We start from the raw sequence: 12,718 nt of genomic DNA, 5'->3' as shown, positions 1-12,718 counted from the left end.
AAACCATTAATGGATAATAACATTTGGATTCAGTGAAGCTACCTCATAACAATTAGAGTGTTAAGATTGTTATGAATGTTGGAAGAAGAAAAAAAAGGAGAAGAAGAATTATCGGGCATCCATTTATAGTAGGAATACAGCGCCGCTCTCTTGCAGTCGTCACCAGGGTAGTATTTGCTTCGACGTTGCGATCCACTCTCTTACACTCAACTTCGCCTGCGCTCTCACTCTCCCCTCTAGAATCCGCGAACCCAAGCATCCAGAAACTCAATTAATGCCATTCACCTCCTCCATCCTTCCAAACCTCCCTCCGCAGCTGACGGCTGCGATAAACATCCCAACAAAACAGTTTTTTTCTTGGAATTATCGGTATCCGATTACCCCTGATGACCAAATGCACCTTCAGATGCGATGATAATCCGCTCCGTCTGACATTACAACCCATCTTTCGATTTGTTATAAGTCACAATATCTGGTATAAAATCGTTGATCAGCGTCTCATTCGCAACCTTCTCCCCTTCTCTCACTCTCCTTTCTTTCTAGCGAAAAAAGAAAACACCAATTTACTCACACCTTCATCATCCTCCCATAATTCTTCAAGACTCTCTCGTCTTCAAGGTATTTTATTTTTTTAAACAACAATGGAAAATTGCGACATCCAGCGAAACAGTTACCTTGAAATTTGAATATATAGCAAAGAACCAACTACTCCTGACCGAGCACACCCTTGGATCCGAAAACACGCCTACTCTGACATTTCAACATGTCCCTCAACTTATTACAGGTCGCAATGTTCGGTATAAAGCCCCACCCGACATCTCATCCGCAACCTTCTCCTCCCTCGAAAACCCACGAACCAATACTCCGAATTTTACCGCATCAGGTTTGAACACTTTCTTTCCACCAAAACAACCAATCTATTCGCCTCAATTGTCCTCTCAGATTTTCTGGGACACTGTTATAAGATACATCCAATCAAACACTCCGTATTGGAATTCAGATATTTGCTAGAATCGCACAGAAATCCAATTACTCCTGGACAGACACACCTTTAGATCTGAGAACACGATTGCTTTGACGTTTCAATCCGTCCCTCAACTTATTATAAGTCGCAATGTTCGGTATGAAACCTCCATCCAACATCTCATCCACAACCTTCTCCCCTTCCCTTACCCTCCCCTCCCTTGAAAACCCACGAACCAATATCCCGAACGTCGTCCCATCCACATCAAAACCTTTCTTCCCCCACAAAACCCTCAACCTATTCGCCTCCATTGCCCTCCCAGAGTCGCAGAGATCTTCAAACAAACAATTGCAACTAATCCTATCCAAAACCATCCCCTTCTCCATCACTCTCTCCATAAACCCGATAGCTTCATCTATCTTCCCACATTTCCTCAAGCTCTCCATTAATGAGCTACAAGTCACGACATTTACCGATTTCCCATTCTCCCACAACGAATCGACAAGCTTGATAGCTCTGTCCTCATTCCCGTCGTTGCATAAAGATTCTACCAGCACAAAGCAATCGAACCCGTCGGGCACCGCTCCCTCCGCTAAGAAACCCATCAAAATCTCGCACATCTCTAAAGCCCTCCCTTCTCCACAGAGCCCATTGATCAAAATCTCGCAAGTCGCCGCCGAGAACGTGCAACCAATGTCGAGCATTTCACGAGCGACCGCGACCCCCTTATCAGTTTCCCCCTCCCTAAAAAGCCCCGAGATCAAGGAATTAAAGCTCACCACGTTGGGCTTCAACCCCCTCCTCTTCATTTCCTTGAACCACTCCAACCCCGACTCGAGCCGCCGCATCCCGGATGCGAGCTACCGATGGAGGATGTAAACGGTGTACATCGTCGGGCTTCGACCCGATCCTTGATCATCGGCGGCGCGTACCACGCTAGGGCTGCTGGTCGCTCGGTTGCTGCTTGGCGACAGCGGAGATGAGGAGGTTGTATGAGGGAGGGTCGGGCCGAGAGGTGCTGAGGGAGGGTTTGAGGAGCTGAAGGCCTGGCGAGCGTCGGGAGGCGGGAGGAGCGGAGGAGGGGAGCGAGCAGGAGAGGCGCGAGGAGGGGAGGAGGCGGGGGCAGCGAGAAGGGGCAGGAGGCGAGCAGGGGCAGGGGTGGTCGGCGAGGCGGGGAGGGAGGGGGAGTGAGTCGAGGGAGGCGGCGAGGGACTTTCGCCGGGCAGGAGGGGCTCGGAGGACAGGGAGTGGTGGAGGGGAAGGAAGGAGGGGAGAGCGGAGGAGGCGGAGGAGGGAGGAGATTGAGGGGTTAGGGTTAGGGTTTGGGATCGGGTTAGGGTTTGGGATGGGGTTGAGGAGGAGGGGGATTTTGGGGACTTTTCTTAGAACCATCAGCGGTCATGGGGGCGTGGATTAGAAATGCTTGTTCTGTTTGGTTTTATTATTGGAAAAATTGCTTCAAGGCCCCAAATCACAACTTTGAATGTGCCCCGGCCCCTCAACTTTCACACATGTGGTACAGCATCATTTTTTTGAAAATTTTGTGTCCAAACCCCTCTTCCCAAATTCTCATGCAAACTCCATACACAATCCTCATTTTACCCTTCTCCCCCACCTCCCTCCCCCATAAGGCTGAGCATGGTTCGGTCCAAACCGAAAAAACCGACCGAACCGATCCGAACCGACCCGAAAAAATCGGTTTTATGAGTAGGGCGGTTCGGGTCGGTTTGAAAACTTTTCAACACGAACCGACCGAATATAGTGCAATACTACCCATTCTGATCTCAAACCTACCCAACCCGTCCCCAAAGAGTCAAAGACTCAAACCCTAAACTCATTTTCTGATTCATTATGTGTTGAAAACAATATCATTATATCAGTGTTTAATGCTTCATAATCTCCTACTTTGTTGATATCTTGTTTTCTTTAACACAGTTCGTTGTTTGATAAAAAGTTTGATGAAGTTAGAACCGAACAAACCGAACCGAACCGCACCGAACCGACTTACAACAGTTCGGTTCGGTTTTGAATTATAGACGGTTCGGTTCGGTTGTTCAAATTTTGGTAAAAACCGAACCGAACCGACTCCGCCTCCCCCACCTCCCTCCCAGCCCCCACCTCCCTCCCCTGCTTCGTTCTCTAAGCATTTCCAGGCGATGAGGGTTTGGCGGAGATGTTGGACGCGGCCCACGTGCCAATGGGAGGGGGAGAAGGATGTGCCAATGGTTTTCGTTTGAGCTCAATGTGTGAACTGTAATAGTTAACATGTTATTTATAACAGTTAACATGTTATCTATAACAGTTAACATGTTAACTATAACAGTTAACATTTGCTGGCATGAGAAAGAGAAGAGCGTAAAATCGGGATGTTAAGAACTGGTAAGTCTAATCATGAGCTGTCATATCTCATCATGAGCTAGAATCATGATGGAGGGGTCTGGACACAATTTTTTCAAAAAAAAGGGCTGAAGCACATTAAAAAAATAGGAGGGGATGGACACATTGAAAGTTCGAATTTGGAGCCTAGAAGCAAATTTTCCTTTATTAATATTTTATTTTATTTTTTTGATTCGGAATATTCAATTATCTACAAAATTAAGTTTCTTCTATTTTTAAGGTTCATTAGTTTCCTCGTCAATGCCTCTTTCTCCATTTGATATATTTCAAAAAATGAATCAAGTTTCTTTTGTTCATATATTTCAAATTAATAAATAAACTATTTACATGTACAGTTTACACACTAAATCAATACATATAATACCTATTAATATAGCAAAAAAGACAAACAAGGGAGAAATTAAAGTTTAAACAATCATATTTGTCAGTCATGACTCACGTAATAAAAAAAATTAAGAGAAGAACGAGGATGTGAAAAATTGTACCTCTAGGATTTAGTGATGTTTTGAATCTGTCCCGCACACCATTAAAATTTGCTATTAGGCCTGTCAAAGTTATTATAAAATTGGTCTCTCAAATTATTGAAATTGCCAACAGGTCCTACAAACCTTAAGTTATTTTGCAATTAGTCCCTCCAGTTAAGAGTAGCCTCCAGTTAAGAGTAGAAGTAGAATTCAATGGGATTCATTTGAGACAACATATAAGAATTTGGAGGAGCCAGTGGCATTTTCAATGATCTGAGGGAGTAATTTCAAAACTTACATGAGAACTGGTGGACTTAATAGTAATCATAGTGGTTTGAAGGACAAATTCAAAATATGAATGATTTAAGTGACTAATATGGCAAAAACCGAAAAGACCCACAAACATAGAGATATTTTGATCATTGAGGAATTAATTTGGAGTACCCTCAAAGATTTGAGTAATTTGTAAGCAATTTCAAAATTTGTATTTTATCCAAGTTATCCATTTTACCCTCTTTTATTCTCCATCCAACACTCTCCATCATCTCCTCCCTCCTTCCTCTCTCCTAACCCACTGTGATGCTACTTCTTCCTCCTCTTCTTCTCGCTCTTCTTCCTCACATCCTACGTTGTCTCCTAAAGCTTAGTTGGTATGACAAATTGGTGTGGATTTCTTCAAAGATTTGAGTAATTTGTAAGCAATTTCAAATTTTGATTTTTTATGTGCTATAATTGTGTTCGTTTAGACCCACACACAGTGTATTTGTTGTTTTGCTTCGACCAGAGAACTTGGCATATGTTGAATTGCTTCAACCAGAGATTCTCAAGGAGACTTTGACTCGGGGAGTCAACTACTCGAAGAGTCGGCTCAAGTAGCAACGAGAATGACACCTACTCATTTGTTTGAGGGGGGATATGTTGGTTATATATGAGATAAACACCCAAATAAGTGGTTGGATTATATCTTATCCTAGAGATAAGATATTTATAATCCTAATAATTGTAGGATTCTATCTCCAAGCTCTCTACGTATGAATGATTTACAAAAAAAATTTGTTCACTTCATCGCTTTACATTTTAGTTTTTACATTGTTTGTTTTGGATTATGTTGAGAATCCTCAAATGAAAAAATTCCATTGTTTGGTTTACATAAGAGATTGTAGGAAAGTGATTGTTATATGGACCCAACTCCAATGATCATTTTACCTATAGGTAAGTTCACACCCATCAAAATTTATTTGGGTTATTTGCACTTTAATACCCAAAACTTTACATCTTTTTTAACTTTGGTACCCAAATGTTTTTATTTGAAACTTTGATACTCCAAAGTTTTTTCTAATATTTTGATATCCTAAAGTGTGCACAGTTTTCAACATTGATACCCAAAAGTTTACACAGTTTTTAACTTTAGTGCCCAAAAATTCACACAAATTTTTACTTTGATACCCCAAACTTTGGGTGTCAAAGTGTCAAAAACAATATGCAAGGGTATGCAATAACGTGTAAACTTTGGGGTATCTAAGTTTCGGAGAAAAACTTTAGAGTATCAACCTTAACAAAGATACAAATTTTTGGGGTACCCAAATACAAATAGCCCAAAGTAAAATTTCAACAACTTATATCCAGTTGACAAACATATTTTATATACATGATGTGAGATCTCAATCCATAGTCAATAACAATGAATAAATCTACACATTAGTCTAGCGATGCTGAAAATGCATGTATCTTATCATCATTTCTATTAATTAATTCACATAAAAAATAACAACGTAAAATGTGGAGTTCCCAAAAGCTATAGTAAAACTTTATCAATACCACAAGAAAATTACAGAAGACATGAATATACAACTTCGTCTCAACTTAGCAAGCTTCATCAACTGCCCAAGTGATAATAAAAATTCAGTGAACTTGTCCATCTTCTTTTCATCACCATCACCATCCTCATCATCATCTCTAAGACTCTTTTATCTCTTCGGATTCCCTACTTAGACCTATCTACTCCCCTATACAAATGGGAGAACCCAAGATTCACCATTCATGCTACAGAAAATATTACATTGGTATTTACTGTAGTATTATTACTGTAGCAAACATGAAGCGCTGGACACTGCTGCAGCAGAGGTGGGATACTGTAGCTATTAAAAATACTGTAGCAATTAAAACCAGGATTACCGTAGCGGGGAAAAATACGCGGTGTTGACACTTGTATCCTTCTAAATCGAAATAAGGGAAGTAACTAATCTCACTGAGTGACTGAAAGACAGAGAGAAGACGAGGGACAGAGTAAACAATGCTCAAATAATTCCATATTGCATTAAATTTGAATACAGTCACTCAAAGCTCCCAGCTTTAACAGAAAATACACCCAAGCTCGTAATGCTCGTCTTCGCGTCGAATTAAAAAACCCAAACCACCCAACTTTGATCCCGAACCTCGCCGGCGAGGCCTGTTGATGCCTTCGATGGACGCAGGATGAGGTGGAGATCACTGGAGGTTACAAGAAGAAATAGAGAAGGAAGAGTGGTGATGGAAAAATGAGTTAATTGGTAAAAAAAAAAATTCAATGACCTTTAGGTGCTGTTTGTTTCCCTTTTTTTTAGAGGGAAATGTGGGGAAAGTCTATCAAAAGCCTGCCAAAAGTGTAGCTTTTGGCAGGCTTTCCCCACCTTTCCCTCTCACACCCAAATCGCCTTTTTTAGAGGCGATTTGGGTGGAAAGCCTGCCAAAAGTGTAGCTTTTGGCAGGCTTTCCCCACCTTTCCCTCTCAAAAAAAGGAAACAAACAGCTCTTTACTGACGTTATAGCAGCTTTCCGTCCAAAACAGCTCATTTTGGGTGGATTTTGCTTTCGTGGGACACATCAGCATAAGGATTACAGTTTAGGGGCTGTTTGTTTGCTTAAAAAAAATGAGAAATCCTCCCGTCACGTCAGATTTCAAGAAATCCCTCCTGCTACGTAGGATTTTGGTTTCAACCGATTTTTAAATCACATGTTTGTTCGTTTTGTAATTTAAAGAAATGAGGTTGTCACGTAAGATGTCACGTCAAATTTTTGTGAAAACTGTTTTCGCACCAAAAAACTCTAAAAACACTTGAAAATATCACTTCAATGAATTTTTAATTACTAAAAGCACTGTTGAAACAGTGATTGTGAATAAAACAAATTATTTAATTGCTAAAAACACTGTTACTATTGCGGCTCCATTTCCTTTTTTTTATGTTCAAACAAACACAAGAGTTGGAAATCGAAACATTGTTACTATTGTGGCTGGGTTTGTTTCTTATGTGACGTGGCGATGACGTGACAGTGATTTCACTGCGAAACAAACAAAAAAAATACAGGAACTGTCTTGAAATCTCTTGAAATGTGAGTTTTCCATTTCCGATTTTTTTTTTTTTTTTGGAAAACAACTACACATGGAGATAATTCAAAAACACCACATTTCTCACCCTTCAATCTTCCGCAAATAAGTTAACCACCAATATGTAACCAATATATAATTTTCAATTTCAAGATCCTCACCGCAAAACAATAATCCTTCTCCTCACCAACAAGCCATGAGGAAAAAAGAACATGGAAAAATTTCCAGAATTTACAATCATAAAGAGATGCAACTGTACAAATGATGATATTCACAACATGAGAACATAGCCACAAAAAAGCAGAGATGAAATAAGGGGAAATTTTTCCTCCATACTATTCTATGTACAAAATTCTGTCACAACATCAAAAGAACAAGTGCTTGATTGTGAGCACTAAAGTTGCTAATAATCCGTAAATTGGTATCGGCTACAACAGTAGTAGTCAACAAAAGCAATGAATATCAACATGAAACCATCACGAGGAAAAACTAGCAGGCCAGAACAAGCAGTGTTTCTTCTCCTTGAACTAGTCCCTTAAAGCCTGCATTGAGAAAAATATCATTTAGATGAAGATTATATCCCAGAGATCCAAATGGTAAGGCAAAAAAAAAAATGAAAACCTGGAAGGAGGAGAAAAAAAATCATCAGAACTGAAACACAGGATAACAGGCTGCAGAAGTGGATAGAATGAGCTAAATTTCTTTCCAGGAAACTGCGGTTATTTCCTATCTCCATGGGTGACTACAAATCCTATCAGAACATTTATCATAAAAGTTTCCTATAGTCTCCAAGGACTGAAAAACCAAAAGCCCACCTGGCTGGTTCCTAATCGGCTGGGGTCTCAGCCCATCAAAATGAAGGCTTAAATTTCTGTTTTTTTCTCTAACCTATTATCCTTTTTATTCAATGACACTTCAGAAATTGAACCATAACATTTGACATAACAAGATTATTCCAAATTATAAACCTACACGAAGGCTTCAATATCTAAGTTGGCAAGAGAAGCGACAGGACCCATGAATCGGCTTTAATTCAAGAGTTTGACAAAAACAAGAATTCAAATAGAAGGATGCATTTTGTCCAAGGCTCCCAACAACATTCACTCTTCAAGTTTGATCAGAGAGCCCGTGCTACTGACTATAAATTTTAATATTTAAGTGCACACATGATTATGAATGATCAGTAGTAACTATCAAATTAAAACTGGAAAGATGTAATATGACTACAATGTCAATTACGTATAATGATGAAGATAATAAGAGATGCATTTCTTATTTTATAAATTTGTTTAGACTGAGCACATACCAAGTGGATCTCATAGCAGATGACCATGTAGTAAGCATCTGATATTTTTGTGAAGTTATAGGTCACTTTATATATGAAGGGGACAGTAGAGTCCGCAGAAATCTGGTGTCTTACACTAAGACAACACTGTACCACACTTACAAATTGTACTAAAGCTGTATAGGGCGGTATTTATTTCTCATTTATATCCTCAGCATTCTCTCTATTGACCTTTTCATTTATTATCTCTTTCAGGTGTGAGAGTTCTGAGTGAAGGTTATATTTTGGATCAATCAACCAAATAGAAGAAATCATGACCTAAAGTTTTGAAGGACCAACTCTTCAATCAACCGCCTACGATGGCAGAGCCACACTAGTCCAAGAAACCTTCCTCCTTGCTGCCACTCAATTTCAGTGCCGTATTCGGCATAGTCTTCATTTGCTTCCACGCTCTCACGGGCAAGACATCATCCTCAATCAGTTCCGCTTCTCCAAAAACTCACCCAAGGCAAAAAAAAAAAAAAAATCTGCCTTTCCACCGATCAAATGATTCTTGAACATATATTGTATATTTGATCTTTTTAATGTTCATATCAATTTTCCATATTTTATAATCTTTTCGGAGAATGTCTAACAAGTAAAAACACAAGTCAGGCTTTTAGTTCTTGACTATGATCTATATTCGTACATTACGAATTGAATGCGATTAACAAAAAAGTAGTGACTTGTGTAAAACCAAATGTTGTATACTGGATGATATATGTACCTTATCATTTGTATCTCATACACATGCAAGCATTTACTAATGAGATGTCAATTGTTAGTTACATTTGGTTATATGGAACTTTGTTCATTCACGATGTAAGTGTTAATTTCATCCTTATATCTACCTGGTCATTCTGTACGTAAGAGCAAGTCCTTGCTTTGCCAAGTAGAAACATCATCTTCATTGTGCCTATATGAAAACATGCGGTCACAAGCTTCTAATATTCACCAGCAGCCATTAGCACAAGCAGGAGACTGTAATAGACATGGCTATGTGTTCTATGGTATAGGTGCAGGTAAAGTAACAGAGGCAGTGGAAAACAAGATGTTCACACCAGGATGAGAGAAGAAGAAATACCGTTAGGTTTCAAAAGAAAACGAGAAGTGTCCTCCTTAGACTAAGAAACTAATGATAAGTTTCTACCACCATATGGAAAGCTCTTAGAAGATTGAGAGGTAATTCAAGCTCTACCTCCACATTTGAGCAAGAGAGCTATGATAATATCAAAATTATGTTCCTATCTGAAGCTTTTGAAAGCAGACTAAGGTTATTTTACTGAATTCTGACCCAATTTAATTTGCTTGCACATCTATGAAATAATTGTCACCATAATAACTTTTCAGTATGTTCTCACAACAGACACTCAAGGAAACCTATGTCCGTGAAACATTTCTTGGTTCTAGGTAAGTAGCAGTTGAAAATGATCTTTTCCCGATAGGAGGAAGGGTGAAGAGAGTGAAATAGTAAGGGTAAGATCTCATGTCATGCTCAGGAGTTGTAGGTTTCATTTTGTGCTACTCTGTTCACGTGTTACCTTCATTGTCGGATGTCCAGGCTGAAAATATAAACTCAACTGAATTGAAAGGCGTGTCTTGATCTACTAACACAATGAAATTGAAGAGAATGAATTACCTGTGTATTACATTTGATATAAAGCGTTAAATATTGTCATCTTTTTGCGTTTTTTCAACAGTATACCCATTTGTTTAAATATAGTTTGATTTCTTGTTTTCCCCTGCATCATGTGGGAAGTATTTGCTAGTATTCAAGAAAAGGGGAAATTTTCAATTCTATATTATTAGCCTATTAGAAAATGTCATTAGCATGGGGAATTCATTTATGTTGCAAAACACATTTCTATTTTGCACTCACTCAGTGTTTCCTCGTGTCATCCATTGGTGTTCATTCATTGAGACTCTGTATAGACCAGTGCCCATAATCACCATGTTGATATGTTTCCCATGTCAATTATTTCTTATTACTAATTCAAAACTTAGCCACATTGTCCTACAATCACCTCTTGAACTGTTATCTACAACCTTACAATCTTCACTCAATATGGAGTTTTCTTTGAGATGGCTAAGTATCCAACTTCATCTTTATCTATGTATCCCTCCACTGAATTGGTGACTGCTAGACTTGTTGCCATCATTTCCAGTTCTCTTAGTTGAATAACTAGATCCACTTCAACATTGATGCCAATACTTTGATATGTGCTATATAATAGGCCAGCATTGCTTGAAAGATGAACAAGCCTGATTCTAAATCAGATTACCTCAAGAGCATATGCATCAAATGATTTCACCGGAGGGCCAAAATGATTCAAACAAAAAACAAGGGATCCACTAGGTAAGGTACCTACACAAGTCCAGACAGATTCTCTACTTGACTATCATTCTTGTTTGGTTTACCGGAATTCAACTAGGTTTTTTAAGAAAAGTTAGGCTTTGTCTGTTGCAATAAATGCTAAGAGCGCTAACATGCCTTTCATTGATCTGCGAGAGCTAACTTACAAAAATGAAAGGAAAATAAATTTAACATTATTGTCACTTAAATATACAATATAGACCTCAGGAGAAAAAATGGCAATGAAGTATGAGTAAACAGCCATCAAATGAACTAGTCTTTTTAGTTGTTGCATCAACCAAGCTCTCTCTTATGACCTAATACATGTTTGTCTTCTGCTCCCTAGTGCTCGGTTTAGATTATCCCTCTCTCTTGTGTTATGAGGCCCCTCCTATAACCATTATGACCCATGTCAGAATTATAAGTTTGCTTCCAATTCAGCGAATAGAGTAACTAGCCCAATGCTTTTGTCCGTCTAAGGTTTAACAAGGGAATTCAACCCTAAAGCGAGCAAATATTATGTAGAAGTACAATTCTATGGATCTATGATCAAAGTTCTAGTCTCATGAATCCTAGAAAAAGATTTTCAATTCATGCACCATTGATATTTTAATGTGACATGCTTTGCATTTCCTTAGCTTATTTAATCAAGGAAAATCCACTAGACACACTGAAAGAAGATTTTTCTGTTTGTAATTGTTAACTTGTTGCTCTTGGACAATTCTACAAGAAACAACCATCTGATCGTAGCTAGATGAAGATCCACCCCAATCAATTGTACCACATATTAACACAACTACTATGCACCACATTTCCTAGATAGTGTCATGCATTTCAATATCCCAAGAACCTCCAGAAAACATGAACTGACTACCCATACTAAACGAACACCATAAGGTAAACTTACCAAAATGCACAGTGCACCATCAAAATCGGTTCCGCATTCTTCAACATGATCTACAAGTTCCAAAATATTAATGGGATAAATATTAATATGCTTTATAGAGGTTTCAAAATCTATCAAACTTGTCTCTAGATGTCACTAACTCAACTAGACAAAATATTTGCTTTTACACTAAATGCTATCTAATTCATGGTGTTCACAATTCTACTAAGCTAGCTCAGCATAAACAAGCAATAAATAATGTTTGCACAACTACAATACATAAAACATATATTGGCAAGAAAATCTTTAAGAATCATACATATGGGTATATTCAGTAGGATAAAGATGCAAACCGATTAATACCAATGTGCTAACCCAAATGTTTGCACAACTACTACATTGAAAATCATAACCTAGATACCTTCATGTATCTAAAATCCCGATAACCTCCAAAAACATGAAATGACCACCGACACTAAAAGGTAAACTTGCCAAAATGCACAGTGGAACATTGTTTACAAGCTTTATGGGATGAATACCCATATAGCTCACAGATCTTTCACAAATCCATCAAACCTGTATCTAGATGTTGGTAGATTAACAATAACAAGGTCAATCGTTTTGACATCATATGCTAATCTAATTCATGATATTAACAATCCTAATAAGCTAGCTAAGCAAGTAAGCATAAAGAAATAAACAAGAGAACACAATTCAAATTTTCCGCTTACCTCCAAATTATATGCTCCCTTTCACCAAACCAATATAAGGTTCCACCGTGTGCACCAAACAATTTCCCATCCCAGCCGTCCTCCCCTCCTGCCCCCTCGGCCACCACCACCTCTTCCCAGCCAAATCACACATCAGAATCAAACTAACTCCATCCCTCTTGGTGCCAACAAAGCAGACCATCCCCTTACAATTCACCGACTGAAAGCGGTTAACCCCTTCGCTCAACCTGCCAAA

At 38.8% G+C, this 12,718-nt stretch overlaps 1 protein-coding gene and 1 long non-coding RNA gene across 2 annotated transcripts; both read right to left on the bottom strand.

Annotated features, from left to right (window-relative positions):
- LOC109826874 (pentatricopeptide repeat-containing protein At2g36240-like) lies at positions 1,030-1,812 on the bottom strand. Its single transcript, XM_020393890.1, has one exon. The coding sequence runs from the start codon at positions 1,810-1,812 to the stop codon at positions 1,030-1,032; it is 783 nt and encodes a 260-aa protein (XP_020249479.1).
- On the bottom strand, positions 7,477-12,712 carry LOC109826252. The gene is made up of 2 exons (XR_002243255.1): positions 12,484-12,712; positions 7,477-7,731 (listed from the first exon to the last, which is right to left on the bottom strand). It is a non-coding gene; the product is annotated as an uncharacterized LOC109826252 (long non-coding RNA).

The sequence above is a fragment of the Asparagus officinalis genome, chromosome 10 (assembly GCF_001876935.1).
Source record: "Asparagus officinalis chromosome 10, Aspof.V1, whole genome shotgun sequence".
In the NCBI taxonomy this organism is placed as follows: domain Eukaryota; kingdom Viridiplantae; phylum Streptophyta; class Magnoliopsida; order Asparagales; family Asparagaceae; genus Asparagus; species Asparagus officinalis.
This window is presented reverse-complemented; position numbering and strand designations above follow the sequence as displayed.